The sequence below is a fragment of the Pyrgilauda ruficollis genome, unplaced genomic scaffold (assembly GCF_017590135.1).
Source record: "Pyrgilauda ruficollis isolate IOZ18807 unplaced genomic scaffold, ASM1759013v1 scaffold84, whole genome shotgun sequence".
Taxonomy (NCBI): domain Eukaryota; kingdom Metazoa; phylum Chordata; class Aves; order Passeriformes; family Passeridae; genus Pyrgilauda; species Pyrgilauda ruficollis.
Window position 1 is genome coordinate 1,277,208 of NW_024530377.1, and position 24,551 is coordinate 1,301,758.

Here is a 24,551-nt window from a genome sequence, read left to right on the forward strand (position 1 = left end):
TTTCCAGCCCCACGAGGTTGTCGTCCCTTGGCCTGGTTGAACCAAAGAAGAGCACAGTGAAATTCCAGGTGTATGCACAGCTTTACTTTGGTCCACTAACACATGTACATCATCAAAGCCTGTAACATGAAAGAATTTGATTCCTTTACGATTCTGTCCTGCACTTTAATGTTTCCCTCTGTGCAAGCTGCCTGATCACCATCACAGACTCAGGTCCTGCTCTGAGACAAACCAAAACATCCCCCAAAAGTCACATTAAAAAAAGATCCTGCCTTTAAAGGCCTACTACTTTACTTCCCTGAGTATAGCTAGACCAAACCAAAAATGCTCACCTAAAAGAAGATAAAAGGACTCCCAGTTCTATAAGAGCCACCATGCTCCTTTAATAAATTAAAAATAAATAAATTTTTTAAAGGGTGAAAGACTCAAAATACCTTTGAGTTTAGTAATTTCTCTTCCCACTATGTGTATAAAATTAGGAACTACAGAGCAGCACATGCTTTGCCTAGAAAATGAAAAGTGTCAGGGTCCCCAAGGCAGTGACTCCCTCTGGGATCTGCAGCCCCAAAGGCCAGAACCTTCTCCAGCTTTCAGGGATCATCAACCTGTGTGTGCAGTGACAGAATACAGCCCCTGAAAGAAAAACAGCTTTGTAAATCTAAGCCTAGATTAGAAATACAAACCCACCAGCCAGATTTTAGCTGTTCAAACTGAAAATTAATAAAAACTGATGTTCAGTTCAATTATTCCCAAATTGGAGGTTGTACTCCAGAGAACACTGAGAATAAGCAGCTACGAAACAATAAAGTTTATGGAAAAGATAAAGAGTGGACTTACTGTCTTATAACAAAGTTTGCTCCTCAAACAAAACACAAAGCCACCTTCAAGTTTTATCACTAAACACAACTGTGTTTGTATTTCAGAAACCAAATAAAGAATCCAGATAAACATTTATCTTGAATTTACAGAATTCTGCTGCATCCCATTAAAGACTATGCTCTAAATAAAACTTCCTGGGGCAAGAACCATTGAAATTATTTTTGGACTTCACATGGAAGTTTTAAGGAAGAAAAAAAAAAAGAGTATTTCTCTGTGCTGAGGTAACATCTGGGAGAGCAAAAGTGATGGTAAATGCAACCAATGTCAGTGAGGGTGTTGGAGAAGTGGCTCTCACTGATGGCAGCCCCATTTTCCATGATAATTTCCATTTGTACAGGTTCTGTCATTATTCACCAGGATTGTGCAGCTGCAATAATTTTTTTACCCCCAAACACTTCTGGGTCCCACTACAAGTCCAACCTGCTGGAAAACCAATTCCCAAACTTGCTATTTCAGTTCACATGAGCTAGGTTAGGATATATCTGATATTTTGCCACATCTTCTACTGAATGATGAGATCAGGAATGACCAAGTTTTCCGAAGTGTGAGAAAGGGAAGTGCAGAGTAGAGGAGGAACCCTGGAGTGAGGAAGGAGCAGAGATTCCCTGGTGTTGGGCTGGGGGCAGCCATTGTGGGGCTCCCACCAGCACAATTCCAGGGGAAACTAGAATTTAGAGCTGCTGTGTGTTTTTGTTGTTGATATGTGTTAAACCAGGGACTTCCACGTATTTTCCTGGAGAAATTTTCCTTCCTGCCAACGAGAGCCACCTCAAACATTGTGAAAACAGGAGATATACTGCAGTGCTCAGAAACTGGTAAGGTTTAATCAATGGGAAATCCAACATTCAAACACTTTAAATATGGAGGAACAACAGAAACGTAGCAAAAAAAGGTCTGGAATGTCGGAATCCTGCACCTCAAGCTTTCCACGCATAAAGAAAACAGAACAAGTGTTTTGTTTGTTTTTCTATTTTATAAAGAAAACACACAAAAACCCTTTAGGCCCAAGAGTTCACCTGCATTTCATAATCTTAAAAGTTTACAGTATAGAAGTCACATTAATGATGTACTACCTGTCAGCAGAACCCTCTGTTCACCAAAGCCTCTGGAAGTGGCAAATCAACTTCTTCACTGGTCACTGCTTCTCAGCAATGCAAGGACAGAACACTGAACACCTGCACTGATCGCGAGCTGGGAAGTTATCAGCCTTGATTCCTCTCTGGAAGCAATGCTTGCATCCACCAGGATTTTAGAGTGTGTACTATTGTTTAGAAGCCTGTTACTATTGTAGATGATTTCATACAGCATTAGAGATGTCTGAAATCTGTTCTTGAATGTTGCATGACCTAGGTAGTATTTCATTGCAGCACCCATAACAATAATACTCAACATACTGCTATTAACCTGTTTGCAGTGTTTTAACGTTTTTTTAACTCTTGTTTATATGTAATAAAATACCAGTAAAGACAAAAAAATTGCCCCTATAATGAGGCACATTTTGGCATCTGTGCTAAATGCTGCTACATGGGCAGGCAAGTGCAAGTCAAAATATGAAAAAGGAGAAAGTCATCATCTAATCACATTCATAACTTTTTCATAGAAAAATATAAATATATTCCCTGAAATGTAGGACAAAGAAGAGCCAGCACCCACCAGGAGTTCTAGTGCTATTACCATTAAAAAAAAAAAAGAAAAAACAAAAGAAAAAAAATAAAACAACAAAAAGAAGAGATGGGCTGGCTATCCTTTTGTTAAGGTTACGTTTCGCAGGCGGCCTCCTCGAGGGCTCTGTCGTCGTCGTCGTCGTGGTAGCGCACGGTGCGCCGGCCGCCGTTGCGCGTGCGGATCTTGGAGCGCCGCCGCCGGCACTCGCCGAACTCCACCTCCTCCGAGTCCTGCTCCTGGCTGCCTTTCCGCCGTTTCCTGCGCTGCGGCCTCCTGCAAGGCTTCAGGGAGTCGTGGTTCAGGGTTTCTTTCCTGCCGGGTTTGGATTTCCTCTTGCGCTTCCTGGTTTCCGCGGCGTCGCTGCAGATGGTGGTGTCAGTTCCAGAGTCCGAGGAGAAACAGGTGAAGTTGGCTTTGGAGCTTCCTGCAGCCCCAGGTGCTTCCACATCCTCGGAGACACAGCTTTTCTCCTCTTTTTTCCCCCCTGTTTCAGATTCTGTTGTTTCCTTGAAATCATCCACCCGTTTTAATCTCTTGAAAGAAGCTCTGGTTTTTTTATTTGCTGCTACTCTGGTATTTTTAGTTTCAAGTTTAGCTAAGTCAGAATCTACCTCCTCTTCGGAGTTACTCGTACAATGGTTGTGGGCTGAAGCTGCCTGCCTAGAAATTCCCCAGTTTCCCCCATTTTCTACCCTGTGGTTTGTGGAATTCTCCTCTGAGGAGTCGTAGTCAAAATTATTATTCAGAGCTGCAGCACAGAGGGGTTTGTGTGGCTGCACGTGGTTATCACTCTGCTTCCGAGTCTCTGTCTCCGAGTCAGTCCTTTCATTCTCAGACTCAATAATATATTTCCTTTTAGAAACAGAAGGCTCAGGGCAGGAAGGTTTTTTCCTGCCAGAAACCTGCTCACTCTCATTTTCAGACTTGGAACAAGCCTCCACCTCCGAGCTGTTGAACAGCTTCTTCCTGCAGACCGAGGACACGCTGCCCTGGAGCTGCTTGCGGTTCTTCCTGACTGGGTAAACACTTTCTGAGCTGGATAATTCCTCCTTTGCATCGCTCATTATCTTGATCTTGCTGGCTGCCAGCGTGGCACACCTGCGGGGGTTCTTCTTCTCCCCCACGCTGGACAGCCTGATGTGTTTCTTGTAGTTGATGATGCACGTCCTGCTCCGCAGCACTTTGGCACTCTGACTGGCCTCCTCTGATGTTTGCTCTACAAAAGATGGAAAAGTTCTTTTTAATGTCTTACATTCCTGAAATTATTCGTTTATTATGGCCAAATGCTGCCACCTTTAATGAAATACACAAATATTGAATTTGATTTTGATTTCAACTGTTGAGTGCAATTTATCTCAATTCTTTACTAAAAATACCAGCAGTATCCCAGGGATACTTTTAACTCTAGAGATTGTCACTTTCAAACCTTTTCATGGTCTCAAAAGAGCTTTCTTTAGCATCACCCTATTAATTAGCTCAGATTACAAATTCCCTCACTTACCAAACAAATGCTGTCATATTAGTAATACCTGTATCACTAAAAGTTGTATTTTTCTTACTAGAATAAAAGTTGCAACGTTAATTACACATTTTAGACCTTTTATCCTAAAAAAGGAAACTGTAACATTTCACGTGGATGCAAATTTCATGTGGATTTCAAATTTCAATTTTAGATGGTTTCAGAAGAACACTGAAACCCTTCAGCTCCTTAGTGACTTTCACTGTTAGCAGCAATCTGAGTGTTAATCTTCCATTCAGTGTTTTTTAAATTAATATAGAACTTGCTTGTGTTGTGTTTTAAAACAAATATTCCATTTGTAAATCATATACTATGAAGATCAATGTTTCCCTTCTAAATTAGACAATTCATACATATGAATAAAAAAAAATCCAAAGTTTTTGAAGTAAATTTAAAAATATAAACAGAGGGAAAAATTCGGAGGCATAAATTCAAATATCCAGCTTGAGTACCAATATTAACAATCTCTTTATATACCAAATCTGGTCCTTATTTAAATGTAGATCTTTTTATGTACTACTCCAGTATATTCCTATTTTTACATTTTCAAAGGAAAATTAATTTCCTTTCTTTGTTAAGAGCTTCCAGAAATAATACAGGAATATTACTACTTGTAGTAGTTGTATATTGTGATTTTATGGCCCAAGCACAACACATTTCTGCTGCACACTGCAAAATGCTGTATGAAAGCTGAATTAATCCACAGACTAAAAAGAAGAGTTAGATCTTATATTGTACACTGTCCTCCAATATTATTAAGTAGCTAGAACACAAAGCTAAAGAATAAAGAAGCCCAGCCTTTCTGCAACACTGCCAGAATATTAAAATTATACTTTCTATACAGGATCTTAAATTTGGAACAAATCTGTAATAAAATGTATTGAAATTCCCTACTGAACATCCAGAAATAAAAGCTGCAAAGCTACAACCAGGTGGCAGAGGCAGAAGGAGGGAGCATTAAACCAAGTACCCCCAGAAACTGGAAGAGCTTTCAAAAGCCACAAAGATGTGGAAGTTTGGTTCATCAGGGTGTCCTGGAGCTCAGGCCAAACTCCAAACCTGGAATATTGGGCAGGAAAATCCAGCCTTAGCTCCAACCAGCTCAGCTGCAGGGGGCACTACAGCCCAAAAGGTATTGGCACAATTTATCTGAAAACTCTGCTTTCAGCTTTTCTGATATATAAAATCCCATGCTAAACACTACATACCTGTAATCTATATTCTATATAACATAATATACATTACACAACTACATACAGACTGTATGTATGTGTATATCTATACTAGATATGTATGTATATATATGTATGTAGTATATATATATTGTTTTACATATCAAAACAGATTATGTGTTATTTATATAATATATACATATTGAAAATAACCAAAGCAAAGCTTCTACAAAAATTGTTTAGCTGGCTAATTGAGCAGTGTGCATATACACATATATACTTACAGTTATATATATATATAAAATACATATTTATTTGAAAAATAGGAACTCTACAAGTATGCCCCTATATATGTGTTAAATATAAGATCTTGGGACAAAACAAACAAATATTCCTTGTGGAAAACTGTCAAGACAGAGTCATCTTAACAGACACAATAATTAATTAAAAAAACAGTAATTTTCCTAAGATTCTTAAAGTATATTGACAGGATTGGAAGGATTGCACCAAACACCAACCTCTGAATAGTCTTTCAAATTCCAAATCAGGACCAATTCCCTGATTATACAGAGGCACAATGTACATGACCTGATTTAATAAACATCAGCATCATTCTCATAAGTTAAAAAAAAACCTCAAACCAAACCAACTCTCTAAATCATGATCAGCCACCACATAAAGATCTGAGTGACAGATTACAGAATTACAGAAAATTACAGAATAAAACACAAAAATAAAAGAATTTCACTTTCTGAAACAAGTGGAATATAAATCTTTCTTCTGCCAAGTGCCTGTCTGTGTTAAGGACTCTACACATCATTGACAAAATAAAATCTCAAAAGTCAAATCCAGTTTCAGGTTCTGGTGCACACCATGGATGTGAGAATAATTTAAACACATTTCCATCAAATTAATTTTGGAAAACTATCAATAAAGTTACTTCAAACTGAAACCAACAGTTGTAAATCTGCTGCAGCACAGCAAATCTCAATAGGAAATTAAGGCAAGGTAACAGAACTGCAGACCAGAGAGTTTGGGTTACTGAAATCCTCAAAACAAGGAGCTGGACAAAGAGAAGAACACTCTGCTCTCCTGGAGATTTCCTATGTCATCTATTCAGTGCTGAGAAATAGAAAAATTAACTTGAAAAATGTTACCTTTTCTAACAATTTTTGTTTTTCCTTTCCTCTTCCTCATCTTTGCTTTTGCAGAAGTTTCACAGTAATTGCTGTTATTGCAATCACTCTCTGAGTCCGAATCAGAAGAGCGATGGAAGCTGGAGGCAGCTCCAGATTTGGAACTCCTTACAATCCTGGTGGGCACCAAGCTGTCCCACACAAAACTCTTCTCCTCCTCTCTGGCTTCATCTTCAGATTCTGCTGTGTCCTCTAAATCACTCAAGACTTTTGCTTTTTTTAAAGGAGGAGAGAGCTGCAGCCCAGAGGCTTTCCTGCCATTCCACCTGTCCGACTCAGAGTCCGCCTCATCCTCAGAATTGCTCACTGCAGGCTTGTGATGTGCAGGTGTTGACTGGTCAGAAACCTTTTGGCTGCTCCCATCCTCAGAATTATGGCTTTTGGAGTCCTCCTCTGAAAAGTCTAAGGTGGGACTTTTCACTTTGGGAGACACAGAGCAGACAGGGCCCCGGAGCTGTTTGTGCCCGTTGCTCTGCCAGCTCTTCTGCTTGCTCTGCGTGTCGCGCTCAGAATCCGAGCTTCCATTCTCAGATTCGCTGACAAATTTCCTCCGTGGAGCAGAGCAGCCAGTCTGAGAAAGAGTTTTCCTCTTGGTGAGCTGCTCTTCTATTTCTTTGTCACTCTCAGACTTCAGGCCTGCCTCATCCTCGGACCCCTCCAGCAGCATCCTCCTGGCGGCGGCCGAGGCGTTGCGGTGCGGCAGCTTCCTGTTCCTGCAGATCCCGATGCTTTCCGAGCTCGACACCTCTTCCTCCACGTCACTCATCAGCCTCAGCTTGTTGGCAGCCACAGCAGCACTCCTGCGTGGGGTTTTCCTGTGCCTGCCCTTGCTGTTGCTGAGGGACTCGGATGTCACCGCTGAAGTATTTTCAGAGTCACTTCCATATAACTTTTTCCTGACCGTTTTCCTTGTATTCCCGTTCTCCTGAAGAAGTGTTCCTGTGAAGGAAAGCAGGGATTAGTAACTAAAATATGAAACAGCAGCTTTGAAACCTGGTCAAAACTGGGACACGTTCAACCCACAGACATACATGAAATACAAGCCCTAGTGACAGTCAGGTGCTTTTGCTGTCATAAATTTCAGATTCATACTGGTTTTGTGACAATTAGAACTTCTTTATATGAATTGCTGGTTTTTTTCTTAAGATATGTTGCAAGTTGTTCCCTCTCACCAAGCTCTTGGTTTCTGTCCTCTTCCCCTAGCCATGAAAAAAATCTTTTAAAAAGTTGAATGTAATATTTGAGAGTTTCAAAATTAGCACCAATAAAAAAATTACTATCTTACACATGCAATGGTTTAAAAAAAATACTAACTCCACTCAGTTATTTTTTAGAAATATAAACACATAAGTATAAAAACTTGGATTTTTCTTGCTGTTCACAAGGAAGTCCTGGCACCCCACCTGTCTGTTTCCTCTGAGCAGCTCGGTTCCGAGTCAGCCTGCGACTGCTGTTCCTCCTGCACACCCCGTTGAGCAGGGGAGAGGAGGACACAGGAGCCCCAGAACAGCCTTTGCTGTCTTCTGAGCTGCTTGAGGAGGATGAAGATGAAGAGGAAGTAGATGAAGAAACCCCAGAACCTTCTATTTCACTCTCTGTTTAAAAAGAAAAAAAAAAAAAAGTCATTAGCAGTTAGAATTCTAAGCAGCTTCCAGTAAAGAGTTACATTTTGCTGATCCTGGAATCTTCAGAGTTTTCTCACATTATTTTAAAATGCATTCTCATGCCTGAATGTCTTACAGGGATCAAACTGATACCTCAACAGAATCCATATTCATACAGGAAGCTTCTTTAACCTGTATTTAAGCTTCAACTAAAACAAAACAGCTCTTTTCAAACACCAGATTTAAGTGAAAAGCATGTTCAAAAAAAACCCCAAACCACAGAACATTTTCTAACAGATTCTACTAGAACTTGCACTCTTTTTCTTTGAAATAAGCTGAATTTTTTCAAGGTGAGGTGCAGGGGAAAAGGGAAAGCATTAAAGTCTCAGGGAACTTCTGTCATTTGCTAATTGTGGGTAAGAAGTTTTACATAACACATATATGGGCATACAACCTGTATTCTATATAGTATCAATTATCAAATACTCTATGCTTTCCTGTTGACAAATTTCTTCATTAATAAAAGTAAATTTACTGTATTCTACACTATTTCAAAGCAAAAAAATTATATGAAGTACACAAATATTTTTGTAACATTCACTGTAAATGATGTAATGTCCAAAATCCAGTAAGACACAAAACTGTGCATCCCACAAAAACTCTAAACTTTGTGTAAAACAATTCCACATTAAAAACATAAAGCTCATTTAACAACTCAGAATGCAAATTGCAGCAATTCTAAACCCAGACCTGATGATAAAGCAGAACAATTAGTCAGTGGAGTGGATCTGGCCTTCCCATTCCTCTCAAAGGATGCCAGGCAGGCAGAATCCGAGGATTCTCCCGAGGAACTCTGGTGGTAGGAGCCAGCGTTGGGTTTATGGCTTGTGACACAGGCAGCTCTGCTTGAGGTAGGCTGAGGAAAAGCATCTTCCTGCTCAGATTCAAGTTTGGCCTGAGACTTTAGTGGTTTCTGCTTTAGATTTCTAGTGAGAGTGAAAGGAGGACAAGCAACAGAGGTTGTAAAACTAGGAGAGAGAAGGCAATGATGTATTTTAACACATTTAATTCAATTTTGTATTTCTGGGAGCTCATTTTATGAGCGCATGTGGTGTGGGACAGTTTTAACTCTGGCAAGGATAAACGTGAACATAAACATTTACTAAACATGAAAAACATTCACTTTCATTAAATAACAGTCTGTACTCCTAGGGAAGTCATACAAGAGGAGACAATCTTTCTCTGCTCTGAGAAACAGAATTTAATGATGGATGTCCTCCAGACAATCCATGTTCTCTTATTTTCACTGCAGCAGCAGCCTCAATTCCTGCTAGATTCCCAGCCTCTGGTTAGTTGCACATGAGCCTCCAACTGAATGTTATCCAGGCAAACATTACTCCACAATAAACTGAGTTCCCAGCACACACAGAAGTGGAAGCTTACAGTTCACTGTTTAAAATGAAGTTCACTAATTTGGTCCTTCCTTACCTCCATATGCCTGAGTGCTACCTGCCATCCTGCTCAGTCCATTATTTTCACCTACAGAACTGGTTTTTTTGTAAGTTTTTTCCTTACAGTGCAGGTTTTCAGACATTCATCCAGGTGCACAAGGTGTGTAATTTCTGTTATCCCAAACCTCACTTCTGCTGTGCCCCACTGAACAGTCACACACAATTCTCCAGATTTGAGCACAAATGAGATTCAAAAGACAATTTCTGCCTATCCTGGTGGGTGGTTATTTTCAAGTATAAAAGTAATCCCCAGAAATTAGATTTTTTTTTAAATTAAAACTCTTACTCCTACCCTTTTCCTGCCAGAGAAGGAAGACTGGACAACAGCAGAAAGCAAAAGCTCAGTTTCAGTAATTTACCACATTCAGCTTTTGCATTTTGTCCCACATGCAAATTAAGAACAGGAGTTAATCATGTCAAACAGCAATTGTGTCAAAAGCTTGTTTGCCTTCAAAGAGAAAAGGCAAATCTGGCTCCCAACTGAATACTACAGCAAGTGACAACTTCTAGAAATTCCACAGGACTGACTTTATTTCTGTATGTAACAAAATATGTAATTTATGCAGATTTTCATCACTGTACTATATCCAGCAAGTAAATCTTTGTTTCACTCCTCATTATTTTAGTTAAATATTGATTTTCTGATTCAAATATTAACGAAAAAATCCAACCTTTTCTACTCTTCTGTCTCCTTGTATTTTTCAGTTACATGCTATAAAAAAGCCCCTGGTTTTTTAACATATTTTTCCTACTGCATGAAAATTATGGGGTTACAAACATTTAAAAAAACAACTGCTGCCCTCTTCACAGACTAAATGTGAGAGTCAATATGAATATCAGCAGTTGAGACAGATCTTTGTACCTTCATAGTCTGATTACCTGAGCATTTTGGTGGGCTGCTGCACTGAGCTTTGATTGTTAAATCTTCTCGTGTACCTCTGGTTTCTCCGTAGCTTCTCATTCTGTTTCTGCCCATTTTTGAAATCTGAAACAATTCTTCGGATTTTCTCTTCAAACAATGCTGACAATCTCAGGGTCATACTGTAAATCTGGGTAAGGAAGTGGTTTCTATTAAAAACAGAGCCTTTGATTCAAGACTAATATTTGTAATATTAAAATCTGCACAGAAAAGCAATAGGAAAAACACAGGCAGTCCTGTGTAACACCAAATAAACAGGAAATAAACATATTAAATATTTTTGTCCTATTTCTCCTCACTATCTACCCAACCAGCAGCTTTATCAAAGGTACTGATAAATAAATTGCAAAATAAGATGTAATTTCATTAAGACATTCACAAACCCCCAGACAGTAACAGCTACCTTTGACTTTTTGTTTGGAGTATAAGATTTTGCATTACTGAATATCAGTCTGATATCTTTGCACAGTTCCATTGGAGTGTCATAATTCCCAGCTTCCAGAGTTTCCTTCACTGTACCAAAATCCATTGGAGTGTCTATAATATGTCTGTAATCCTATAAAAATCATATGAAAAAAAGATTTCTGTGAAAGTATACGGGAAAAAAACATTCTGAATTTTATTTCTGTCATTTAGGAGTAGCTAAATTTACACAAATGATCTTCAGCAGCAGTGAAAAGAGAAGCACCACAGCAGAAAGGAACACTTTTGCTTAGACAGTTTGATTTAAAATTTCCTTTTTCATTATCCCATGAATTTTACTGTGAGAAACAAGAGAACTGGTATAAAAAAAACAGCCAAAAAAAGCCCCAAAACACAACAACCACACAGAAAACCCCAAATCAAACCCCATCAAAGCACCTCAAGCTGTCTTTCTCTCCCATTCTTGTTTTTTTTAGAGAACCTAAAGATGTTTTTAAACCCTGAAGTGAGACTTAAACTCAAAATGTGGAGTCACCAGGAGAAGTTATGTGCTGTAAAGAAGTTTTTCTCCTTTAAATTAAGTTTGTTGAGTTTTTAGAGAAAAAAAGAGACTATGGGGGTAGTAAGATTACCATGAACAGCTAAAAGAGAGGGAAAAAATCAAATTCACAGCTCATGCTCGGTAAACAGATTGCAGACCTTCAAGATACTCATTTTAATTAAGAAAATACATTTTTTTCCTAAAATAATCCCCTTACAAAGCATCGTAAGACAGCAAGAAAAGAAGAATCTATTAAGGTTATCAAGTACAACTTACAGGATATTGATCCAAATCAACTGGCTGCCTGAAAGGTTCAGAATCCTCACACTGGAAAATTAAATTCACCAGTTCCATGCACTGCTTCTTCCAACAGTTTTCATCATAGCCACTTTTCAGGTTTTTTCCTTTTTTTAAGCCCCGTCCCTTGAGGGGGGAAAAAAAAAAAAAAGTTAGGAAAAGCATTACTGGAATACAGCAAGAAAAAATTCAACCTGATTTGGGTTACAAGGCAAAGATTGGCCAACTCACTTTCCTTCTTCTGTATGATGTTCTTGGAACACATTTTTCATCATCCTGCACAAAATAAAATCAATTCTCTTAAAAGTGATGTAGGAAAAAAATAGGTGATAGAGGCTAAAAGTGTCATTAGATTTGAAACGGTGGTAGAATTAAATTTTCTTCTTAATTCTTTCAGTAAGACAAAAGATGAGCTTAAAAAAATACAACACAGCATCTGGGAGACTTGGAAAGCAATATCCAAGATAAGGACAAGAGCTGAAGTCTGGAATCTCCAGTGATTTGAGAAAAGGAAAAACCACCATGAGAAATTGCAGTTAGAAGTTACTCAACAGCTTTGAACTTCAGTCACTAAATATTACCAGTAATGCAATTCACTGATAATAAAAGACATAAAACATTCATAAAAATTCCTAATATAGTCCATGTTTGTATTAGCTATGTAAATAACTCAGCAAATTAACCAAAAATATTTGAAGGTTGCTGGTATTTTCTTACCACCATAAATTACTGGAATTTTCCACAAAAAACTCCAACTTACCAGATCAGCATCATGACAATCTTGTTCATCATCTGTTGTGCTACATAATTCAAAAATATTTGTACAGTCCTGGTCACTGCAATGCAATTAAATCTCTGTTACTGGAATAGCAAAAGCAGAGCTGTTGTTGTTTCCTAAATTAAACTCAGCCATAACCAAGTGCTCCATATGAAAGGGAAGACAGTAACTGAGTATTAAATGGAATATAAAAATCAGGATTAGGGATTTGAAAGGGGCCTGCCCAGCTGCAGGAAGGCTGCCCACACTCATTTCAAAATAAACCTCTCAGTTTATTTTAACCTTTCAATTAAGTCAGACAAGCTACAACAGGAACTTCTACACAGGACAGCACAAAAGTGTTTTTTTTCACTCATTTTACAGGCTGTGCCACTTCACAAACTCAATCTCAAGTGACATTTTGGGACTGAACTTCTACACAGGACAGCACAGAAGTCACATTTTACAGGCTGAGCCACTTCACAAACTCAATCTCAAGTGACATTTTGGGACTGTAATACCAGGGAAAAAGTTAAAATGCCTCTAAGCTAAACATGTCAGTATTTAAGGTAACACTCAGACACTTGTCAAAGCAGGGCTCACCACAAAGGGATACTGAGCTGTTGTTACATTCCACTGTTCAAAAGCACCAGGATTAAAGCATTATTTAGATTAAAATGCCACTTACTTGATAAACTTTAGGAGTTGGGTGGTGATTTTTTTTGCAGCTCTGGCAATAGCACTCCCAGGCTCATTGAAGGTTCTGGCATTGCTTTCAATGTATCTGACTTCCCAAACCAATGCTGAAATTCTCCTTCAATTTAGAAAATATTGCACCTTTAATACTAAAGAAAAGCTAAAACCCAGCAAAAAATTTATCTCTGTAATTTCCTCTTCATATTAGATTTAGATGTCCTCTGTTTTATGTCCCTTTAGGGCAGTCTCAAACTTTTCCTTCACATGGAAAACCCAAGGAAGCAAAACCAGCAATGCACATCTTCCACCACTCATTTCCCAACTCATTATTGCTAATTCATCCTAAGGCAGTTTGTGATATAAACTCAGTTAATTCAGCTGGCCAAGTAAGCACTACCATTTGTTATCTCTAAATCACAAAATACCACTGAAATCATCCCAAGGACTGTGGATTTCCAGAAATCATTAAAAATACAAGCATTTTAAAAAAGATTACATTTGACTTATTCAAAAGGAGGGGGAAGAATATAATTTAATCACTACTCTAAATTTCTTCTGGAAATATCAGCAGCTGCTTGTTGCAAAGCCCTGAGAAATGGAACACAACTTGAGTCATATCTGAGGAACTTTTAATTAATAAATACAAAGCACAAGCAATTAAAAAGGAGTAACAAGAGCCTTGTCCAATGACATTTTTAAAGAATCCCAGCTATGATGATCCTTCCTGTTTTTCCTTAAAGACCTTGCTCTGAGGCCAACTGACCACTGAAAACAGTGCCCCCTGTAAAATGACAGATTTGAGAAACTGCTACAAACTGAAATTGTAACTTGATAGAAATGAGCTGCCACAAAGCTGTAATTTCATTTTTACAACTCATTTTCCCATTTCCTTATACCTGTGATGCAGAGATACCCTAAGTCTGCACTTCTTCACCTACAGAATTTCCAATTATTTCCCAAAACATTTTTTCCACCTCATAGAGAAGGAAAATCACTATTAATATCTCTTCACTGTATTTACAGACACACTGAATGCAGGTCCAGATGAAAAATATACTTATTTTCAAGCTATGGCTGACCAGCACATCCAGCAAACCAGAGCTTTGTCATCATTACACACTTCCTTCTATCTCTTCTGTAAGTTTTTATCATTTAAAATGCTGCTATTTATATTTAACATTTCACCTCTTGTGTTTAAGCTCATTTCTGGAAATAGCAACAGCTTAACCTTCTTCAAGTTCAAACTAACTCAAGGACAGCACTCCAAAATCTGAATTGTCACCAGCACTGAAGTAACTCCAGGGATTTTTACAATATTTAGTGATTTCAAATGTGAATTTCTGAGAGAAAGCATGCCAGGGTTTGCTGTAGCTCTGGTGAGTGCCTCCCTGCAGCACTGACCTGTAGAACCTGTTGGCCAGGCGGGTGCGGATGGTGTTCAGGTCCGTGGGATACGCGATCACCGTGCAGTACTTGGGGTACGTGCACAGGTCCACTGGGCCAGCAAAAGCTGCTGAGATGTCTGGTTAAAAACAGCAAGAACAGCAACATTTAACTGTTTGACCTCGTTTTTGGCCTTCCAGTGCCTGAAGGAGCTGATAGGAAAGACAGAGAGAGACAATTTCCAGGGGCTGGAGGGACAGGACACAGGGAATGGCTTCAAACTGCCAGAGGGCAGGGTTGGATGGGACACTGGGAATTAGGAACTGTTCCCTGGAAGGGTGGGCAGGGTGCCCAGAGCAGCTGTGGCTGCCCCTGGATCGCTGGAAGTGCCCATGGCCAGGAGCATGGAGCAGCCTGGGATAGTGGAAGGTGTCCCTGCCTGTCACATTCATATATTCTGAAAAATCCCTTTGCCCAGGACTTTTCTCCTGTGAAGCTGAGAATCCCACAAATACAAGACCCACCCATGGCAGAACTGGACTGGTTCTCAGGTCCCTCCCAACTTAAGCCATTCTGGGATTCTATTTCAAAGCCTGCAGGTCCATGACAAATGAGCTGGGTGTTATAAAACCAATGATGTACAAAATCATAGAGATCTCAGTACAAACACAAAGAGCTGCAGAGAAAAACATTTGTTCATTTCAGTACTTTATCATAGGGAATTTTTAAAGGATGCCATGGATATTCCAGGCTGTCTATAAAAGTACCATCAGGAGAAAAGCACCTGAAGCTCAGCTCACACTCACCAAGAGTCATGAGCTGATCAATCCCACGGATAATCCGTTCACAGGCCTCATCACGGGACTTCATGCCCCACTCCCCCTCCTGGGGTTTGTACAGGAGCTTCTCCACCTCCTCCAAAGTCACAGAGACACTTGCTCCTAATTCCTCAGGCTGATCAACTACAGACAGCAAATTGGGCAAGGAGTGAGAATAAGATAAATTGCTGAGCACTCACAGTTATTAAATAATTGTGTGCTTGCAACTGACAAAAAATCCTTGCCTTGAAGTAGAGTTTAATGCCAAGGCTGTGGGGAAAAAATTATACAAAATGGATACAAACAAAATGTTTTAAATTGTTTTTCTGCAGTTTTGAATTAAGTTTATTACCTTTTTGACAGCTTATTCAGTCACTACTTCCACAGTATCTCCCAAACATTCCCCCCCCCGCCCCAGCTGGCGCTGACAAGTACTGGAAAAGTGAAATATTAAGACAAACCACAAATTCCAGTCTTTTATTTACAGATAATCTGGATTTGACCAGCAAACTATATAAATTCGTTGGTTTTAAACTATGTGCAGTAAGGATTTGCTGACTGGAAATTATTTTATTTAAATTCTTCTTACATCCCCTTGTATTATAGTATACTACAACAAATTAATATTTTGAAAATTGAGATGTTTTTTGAAACCTACCATTTGGAAGTAGCAGGTTTTATTCCCCAAGTCAGAGCTACACATTTAATGTACTTTTAGAAAAATTGCTCTGGAAGATGCAAAAGGAAAAAATACAGGTATATTCAAATTATTTCACTAAATCTGAATGAAGACTGTCTTTAAGACAGGAAACACCTCAGGTCCACTACCTGCATGAAACAAAGGAACTGGAAAGAGGGAGAAGCACATTAAGCTGTTTTATTAAAGGGTTTTTACCTACCATTATCAGGGACTGGTTCCATGTCCCATGGGCTCAGCTTTTCAATTTCACCATTGTCCCATCTGATTCACCAAGTAAAAAAAATACAATAATAATTTGAAGTTACCTTGACTCCAAGCATATTTAAATCTTAGCTATAAGCACAATTCAATTACAGCTATTTGTAGGTATTGACAAAATACACTGTGTAAACATGTACAGAAACAAAGGCATTGGTTTGCAATCAGCAAAAAGGAAACATTCTTCCTGATCAATTTCAGATTAAAATTGTGCTCCTGATTTTGGCTGTATGCAATTTACCCAATACATAAATCAATTTTACAAAGCCTGTATCAAGAAGATGAAAAAAAATAAGCTGCACATTTGGAAAAGGGAGATAACATCAAGGGGAAGATCTGAGAAAAAACACAGGAGATTTTTTTTTGCTGATCACAACAGGAGTTGTGCAAGTCCATGGATTAAGGAAGAGCAGGAAGTGAGACATTTCATATGTTAGCACTTCAATTTATGAGGCAGAGGGCATTAAGACAAAGAAAAGAATAAATATAAAATGAAGAAACTGAAGTTAATTAAGGTCCTAGACAAAGCAAAAGCAACACAAGTGCTCTTGAAAGATCTGGATATTCACTCTGATACTGAACTATGAGGTGTGAACATCATTCTGAGATCTCTCCCAGTCCCACCACATTTGGACAGATTTTCACATGTTTTTAAAAATACATAAAATACCAATGAATTTTGCTATTTGCAAGGTAAGAAATGTCTGACAGGATCAGCTTCACACCTCACTGATGCAGACAGGCAGCAGTACCCTGTACAGATGGAGTGCTGGATCTTTCCTGCAGCTGGGTTAATGCTTACATTCCCATTTTTATTTTTTATTACAAACATATACCAGAAACCAACAGATCAGACTGCAGTTCACCAATTTCCCTGCAGAGCTTTGCAGCTTTGCCAGCAGTTTCCTGTCAGAGTTCTCCAAATTCCTACATCTACTTCTGATGCATTAATAAACTCAGATATTTGATCTAATGCCTCCTGTGTATTTATTTCAAACCAGCTGGAAATTGAAATAATCATGCTCAGATTACTTTGCCCTGCTCAGGCAAGAGCAGTTCTCCATTGTTTTGGACTTCCCAATGCCTTGGAAAACTTGGATCATTCAGGCTGTTTGATTTTTATGAACTAAGAGTCCTAAAGGTTGATCTGTTCAGTTCTCCTCCCCAGTTATTGTACAATTCTTCACAAGCTGCTGATATTCACAAATGGATATATTAATTCATCATTTTGCATGTAAGACTTCATCAAGAACTTAGTGCAGCTTCAGCCCCACTTAGTTCTGCTTAACTTCACTTATCCAGGTAATGCAGCTTCAGAATAAATCAAGCTGCTCCTACACAAACACATATTATTGTCTTGCCAATAAAATAACAAAAAAAAATTGAAAATTATCTTCAATTCATTTATTTTCCATACAACAGTAACACTAATAAACTGAAGTGAGTGTGACAAAAAGAGCAAGCCACAAAACCTAAATATAGCTGTGCCAAACACTCCAGGTATTTTCATACACCTATCTTAGGATTCTGCTCTAGAAGAGCTTTTTGTGAGGCCAGGAAGAATAAAGTCCTTTTGGAATAGGATCTTAAGGAACATAGCATTCCTTCCTTCCAAAGCAGCTCTAGACTTTTCTGTTAAAGGCTGATGCATTAAAATATTGAAATATCTTTTAGGTCTTACAGGAGAAAGGGGCTCAGGAAATTGGCACCAGGCTTTTGTTCGTAACTGGAAACTTGATTTGGAACTGGCCAAGAAAAATCCAAAGCCCACCTGAACGTGCTCCTTAGGAACATCTGTGGTACACAACAAAACACATGGAATGGATGGAATATGGAAGGGAAGGTAACAGGCAAAAATTTCAGTCTGGGAGTTACTTCAACCTTCCACCAAGGAAAATCATTGAGAGAGAAGATAAGCAGATGAGACAAGGAACCAAAACATGTAACACAGCAGTGTCAGTGGATTGTCCATGAGCTATAAAATTTCCCTTCTTTATAGTGAGCAACAGCTTCAAAGCCTTTGAGTGAAAAAGCAATTAAGAAGTCCTCCAAAATGAAACTGTGACTATTAAATGTATTGTACAAGACATGAGAATTATCTCTGGGCATGATGGCAATAGGAATATTGAATATTCACTGTTTATTCTCCTTACAGTCCTCCCTTGCTGGGAGAAACCAAACCAAACAAAATGCCAGAATTATCTTTTCAGTGCCTGAAGGAGGTGACAAGAAGGCTGGAGGGAGAACCTTCACAATGGAGTGAAGGACAAGGGGGAATGGCTTTAAGCTGTAGGAGGGAAGGGTTAGATTAGATACTGCAAAGGAATTCTTGACTCCGAGGGTGGTGAGGCCCTGACACAAGCTGCCCAAAGAAGTTGTGGCTACCTCATCCCTGGAAGTGTCCAAGGCCAGGTTGTTTGGAGCTCTGAGTAACCTGGGACAGCAGAAGGTGTCCCTGCTCATGGCAAGAGGTTGGAACAAGACCATCTTTAAGGTTCCTTCCAACCCAAACTATTCTGATTCTATTCCAGACAGGACAGGGCAGGACAAGGTCAATATCCTGAGTCTGAACACTGAGGTCCAGAGATATCTTTGTTTACCATTCAAAGTAATGACAGGAAAAAGGATGCACAATGTGAAAGACAAAGTGTGAGGACTTGAGGCATAAGGACCTTGATGTCAGCAGCCACAGAGGAGATTCAGCATCCCCAAAGCCAACTATCAGTGCAGACAAATAATTAATATTCACAGAAAACTGCATTGCTTGTTTTATGGAAAGGACCCAGAATTACTCAGTACAGGAAATGTGAAGAGGTTAACAACTGCTTTTACCATATTACTACTCATTAACAAGCTGCCACAAGCTGTTACATATTCACACTGTGCTACAGCAGCAACTTAAAACCATTAAAAAGTGACAATACCAGGAGTAAAATAATTGAAGTGAACAATTTATACATCCTCATAGCAATGAGGCAGTTGTGTGAGAGCAAAGGCAATCTAATAACATTGGAAATCAAATCTTTGTGTACTCACTTGACACTGTAACACTGGAAGTGACTGTCTGGATACTGAGGCTGATAAGGTTCCTGACCCAGCACTGTCCCAAACCACCAGGCATCGTCAATAATGGAGCGGAACCTGTCGGCTGCAGCAAACACACACATTCTGCTGAGAGAAGGATTTAACTCTGTGGCTGCCACAGGCAATCAGAAAAACTTTTGTTAAATGTACTAGTTGATTTCTTTTCATAATTAAAGTCCTAGACTCACTGACATGTAAGTCTGCTATTTAGCTTTAAAATAAAAAAAGGGAACAGAACAGTCTGGGTATGTATTTTAGTGCCTGGATTTACATCTACTGCAGTCCCTCCAAGGTTCAAATTTCTGACTCTTGCCTACCAGAGAACCCTGTGACCCTACAAACAGCACATGCAGCAATTAGCTAAGGACACATTTGTAATTTCTAAACTGTTCAGTCCAACACTCAGCAAACACTTACAGGCCTGCCAGTTCCTCTGCCGGGCTTCGTCGTAGAACTGACGTAAGATAAGGAAGTCGATAACATCTGGCATGTCGTGGTATCTGGATAAAGAAAATCATCACTCACGTGTGCCTCAAGGCTTTAGGACAAAGAGAAACATATTCTTAAACACTTTTCAGGAAACTAAAACTGCACACACCTGATGGAAAATGATTTGTCTGTGTGTTTCCCAGTGGCGTGATCTATAAAGGCAAGCTTGAGGCAGCACAATGTGGGAGGACCAACTTCGTATCTAATTCCAACAATTTTCACCAATTCCTGATCCTACAGGTAACAACAAACAGCTTCAGCAAGTTTTGTCTTAGGGACCATGCACAGAACTGTTAGTTTAACATTAATTAACCACCTGTACCCACATGCAAAATACTGAAATGAGATTTGAGATTTCAATGGAAGGCAGTCTGTCAGCCTAAAGATTTTAACACATGTCTTTCATTTGGCTTCCCACAGAAAATTCTGAAGACAATCTGATAATTGCACACACTTTCCCCATAAGAAAACATTAGTAACCTCACAAATCTCTGTTTTGCAAACAGAACCATAAAACTCTTCAGTCAGACTCTGTCAGAAACCCACAGAACCTCCAGTGCAGACCTACCCTAAGCACCACTTTTCTCCAAGGCTCCTTGTGTGGATTCAGCTCATAAATGTTATTTCTTCTCACTGCTTCAATGTAAGCTTCGTGCCCTTGTCGGAAATATATCACCTGAAAAACACCCCAAACAGCCCAAACAGTGAATGTTTTCCTGTATTTAGCAATCATAATAATCACAAGCATTGGAAGATTTTAATCCTTGTTCCTACCTCGTCCCCCATCTGAGGGACAAACGGGGACCTTCGGAGAGCTGTGTCTGTGATCCAAACTGGAGGGTGCCAGTCATAGGACAGCTCCAAGTTCAGTGGTTGTGCTGCAGCATCAGCCTTCACAAAATCAGACATAATGAATTCTAAACAAATCATTCCATTTGGATTAGGCAGACAACAGCTTAAATTGTGAAGGACTAATCTAAAGCATTTCCAAACAGTATCAACAGAATTCCTCCAAAGCTTTGCTTGAGTTCTAACTGTATTTGTAATTCCAACACTAAACATTCCTTTCCTATCTGGAGATTTGAGTGAGCAAGTCATTATTATGCAGGTCTTAGCAGAAAGTTTTATAATTTATATGACAGTCAATTAAAAATTGACTAATTAAAAATTATTCAAGCTGCAAAAAACTGTTTGATTCTACAAAGAAGGAAATGAAAAGACAGAGTGAAAAACAGACCAAATGTATCAAAACTATCCCAGGCTTAAAAAAAAGAATTTGTTTGTTCCTTTATGAGAGAAAACAACTAACAGTAGTTATTGTAACTTAAGGTAGTTATTTAAATTAATATAAAAAAATCAGTAGCTTAAAATACAGTTATTATTGTCACTTATAAAAAAATTAAATATTCAACCTAAGTATAAACATTGCTACCACCAATGCAGTGACTGCATCCCCTATGCATTAAATCAGGTAAAAAACTAGACAGTTTAAACAAGTTACAGAGTCACAGAATGGTTTGGGTTGGAAGAGACCTCAAAGATCATCTTGTTCCATGCCCTGCCACAAGCATGGACTCCTTCCACTATCCCAGGCTCCTCCAAGCCCTGTCCAAGCTGCCCTTGGACACTTCCAGGGCTAGGGCAACATGTGGACAACATGTCCCAATGCCACACCACCCTCAGAGTCAGTAATTCCTCCCTAATCTAATCCAACCCTGCCCTCCTTCAGTTTAAAGCCTCCCCCCATGTTCTATCCCTTGGGAAAAGGCTGTGATACTCTGTACTGATATTTATTAAACACATTTCTCCTTTAACACCATCAACCTTGAGAACCCTTTTCATTGGGAAAATGAAAGCACCTTCACTTGGAATGCAGATTCTTCCCTACAAATCAGCAGATCCCTCACACTGGGAATGGTCTCAAACCAATTCCATGTTCCCTGTGTGTGCTGACAGAAAGACCCTTGGCTGATGCAGTAACAATTACTTTAGCAGCTTCTAACGAAGACCCTAAGAGGGAAATTAATTGAACATTATGTAGAAAAAAACTGAAAATTGTACCTCCTCCTGCTTTTTTGGTTTGGGTTTTTTCCTCCTCTTCCTCCTTCTCCTCTTGGGAGGGGAGGATTTCTCAGCTGACACCTCGTCCTCCGAGGTGCTGCAGTAGCGCAGCGCTTTCCTGCGCGAGGTGCGCACCGGCGGCTGCAGGTTGATCCCGGCGTCCGCGATCCAGTCGGAATATCTGCTCGAGGAGTCACTGTCCACACAGGCAGGGAAACACAAACACAACCCAGCTCTCACTGCCTCAGAACACTCAGCTCCCTCAGGAAAATACCAGGCAGCAAGTGTTGTTGAAAGGAACTTCAAAAATGACTTTGCCCTCTTGTAACCATTAATGCACTCAAAGCTTAACATCAATTTTTGGGAGAATCCAGTAATTCAAAGCATATTTCTTTAAACAACTAAAGTCTGGTGAATTCTAAAATCAGTGATTTTATTCAAGAAATATGTGCAATGGAATTCTGGACTAATGAGGAGCCCTCCCTAAGGAACACACAAACCAAATGCTGCTTAGATTTTTTACGCTTATCCAAATCTCAGCTACACATCCGCTCTGAGTGGATCTCGGAGTACCATCATTCTCTCTGAACATTTTTTATTTCTAGTACTACAGAATTCTAAAAGAGTATCTAAAATAGACACAAGGAAGTGATTAAAAACTTCTCTATAACAGTTCTACATAAAATCAGAAAGTTTTAAAAATCAGATCTTTCAAAAATTTTTTATGAGCAAGGAAAAAAAAATTCCCCAAATGAAATTAGGAAAAAAATTTCCAAAATTAAACCTTTCAACCCTCCAAAACCAGACCAAAACACACTATAGAAATATTCCAGACTCCTACCTCTCTGTGCCATACAGCAAAAAAAGCAAAGGGACGTAGAGTTACATTAAAAAAACTGAAATGTTTTGGTGAAATGGAACAGTAAGTAACAATATAATGTGTCAGTGAAGCATATGAATTCTACCTTATATGATTATGATTATTATTATTATATGATCACATCTGAAGCACAAGAGAGCTTTCATACAGCTCTTAATTTGTCAAAATTCAAGTAAAACTCATTATGGGATATGTTTCTTCACTTTACCTAGAACTATTACTGTTGCTTTTCTTGTCACTTCTCCACTCTTCCTCTTCATCAGATGAACCAGAACCCTCACTTTCTTCAGCTTCCTAAATTTAAAAATACAAACTCAAGCCAAACCCATATTTTAAGGGTCTGAAACTTAAAAACATGTTGTCCATATTATCAAATTTAAGGAAGTTTGGTAAAAAGTTGTTAAAATGGAAATGAAAGTAATCAGGCCACGTAAAAGGCATAATAAAATCTGACAGGGAAGAAGGTACATTACAAAAGGAACAGATCAAGAAAAACAATCACATCTTCTCTCCACAGACCACAAGGGGATGTTCTGTCACTGTTTTGACTTTTTTTCATTAGTTATGCAAGTTGAGGGTTTTCCCCCCCCTCCTTTTAGTATCAAATGATTGACCAAGTACTAATTATAGAGTACTCATGCATGTATTTAAATGCAACACTAAGCAGTACAGATACACCAAAATACATTATGACTTTACTAATTTCCTGATTGTTGCCCATCAACTATTTGCATTAATAGAATGTTTTAAATGTGTTTTTCATAACTGAGTCAGTATGATGCATGACTCATGTGTCAAGTTGTATTTTGTCAAGCAAAAAAATAATAGAAAACCCTGTGAGACCTCAATTGTAGCTTCAAGTGTTTGAATTAGACCAACTGATTGCCATTTTCAGAGTAACAAAGCTGAGAGTCCTGTCACTAAAACCTGCTCATACACTGTGCAGATGATACACTACAACATCAAAGTGCAACACTCACTGAACTTTACATTCAATTTAAGTGATTTACTGTTTTTAGCCACATGGAAATTCTCTAATAAGAGGCAAGCAGAGTCAATTTCCAAGGAATACCATTCCTCATCTTGCTGGCAAAATATCCTAATCTCCTGAACATGCTCCCTTTTGTTCACTGTTCTTGCTTAACAAAGTGACTTCTCCAACAAGTCTGAGCTTCTCTGCTCCTTCCACTTCTGTTTTTCCCAGTTTAAAATTGTTTCCTTGTGGGCAAGGCAAGACAAGGGCAGTCCTATCACCTATTTACAGTCTGATAACACATCAGACACAAACAAAAAGCTCCTGCTACCCACAAAGTCCTGTGTCATCCCCGGCCAGAGGAACAGACCCTGTGGAAGAACATTAGCAAGAACCTTCAAAATTTCCATAGAAAAACATTAAACCACATCTAAACTCTAAATGTCACCTGAAGCCAACTAACTGTCCACCAGATTTTTGACATGGGCTGTGGATTTGGTTTAGAATATTCTCAGCAAAACCAGCTGAGCCATTTATAAACTGAAATGAAATACTGTCTTTATTAAAGAAACACAACAGGTTTGGGAAGTGCCAACAATGATGATGCTTACAGAAATACTTTCCCTGGAAAAAGAAGGGGTAGGGTTTTTTTTGTTTGCTTGTGTAACAGAGAAAAGGCACATCTACATGAAATTTCATTTATTGAGCTACTCAAGTTCAAAATAC

General features: G+C 39.0%; 1 protein-coding gene across 2 annotated transcripts in view; it reads right to left on the reverse strand.

Annotated features, from left to right (window-relative positions):
- Window positions 1-163: 163 nt before the first annotated feature.
- The window catches only part of BRWD1 (bromodomain and WD repeat domain containing 1), a 44,673-nt gene continuing 20,285 nt past the window's right edge, over window positions 164-24,551 (reverse strand). The window contains exons 22-41 of one of the 2 annotated variants that reach the window (XM_041487799.1): window positions 23,061-23,146; window positions 21,973-22,168; window positions 20,686-20,802; window positions 20,480-20,587; window positions 20,021-20,145; window positions 19,840-19,922; window positions 19,375-19,486; window positions 16,280-16,341; window positions 15,369-15,524; window positions 14,581-14,701; window positions 13,172-13,297; window positions 12,487-12,562; window positions 11,958-12,002; window positions 11,706-11,852; window positions 10,869-11,021; window positions 10,426-10,595; window positions 8,786-9,021; window positions 7,835-8,026; window positions 6,393-7,370; window positions 164-3,760 (exon numbers count right to left, since the gene is read on the reverse strand). In XM_041487799.1, the coding sequence (XP_041343733.1) occupies window positions 2,637-3,760; window positions 6,393-7,370; window positions 7,835-8,026; window positions 8,786-9,021; window positions 10,426-10,595; window positions 10,869-11,021; window positions 11,706-11,852; window positions 11,958-12,002; window positions 12,487-12,562; window positions 13,172-13,297; window positions 14,581-14,701; window positions 15,369-15,524; window positions 16,280-16,341; window positions 19,375-19,486; window positions 19,840-19,922; window positions 20,021-20,145; window positions 20,480-20,587; window positions 20,686-20,802; window positions 21,973-22,168; window positions 23,061-23,146 (4,413 nt within the window). In that variant the 3' untranslated portion in view covers window positions 164-2,636. Of the gene's footprint in view, window positions 3,761-6,392; window positions 7,371-7,834; window positions 8,027-8,785; window positions 9,022-10,425; window positions 10,596-10,868; window positions 11,022-11,705; window positions 11,853-11,957; window positions 12,003-12,486; window positions 12,563-13,171; window positions 13,298-14,580; window positions 14,702-15,368; window positions 15,525-16,279; window positions 16,342-19,374; window positions 19,487-19,839; window positions 19,923-20,020; window positions 20,146-20,479; window positions 20,588-20,685; window positions 20,803-21,972; window positions 22,169-23,060; window positions 23,147-24,551 lie in introns of those variants that run through there. The other variant, XM_041487800.1, reaches the window with a different exon arrangement.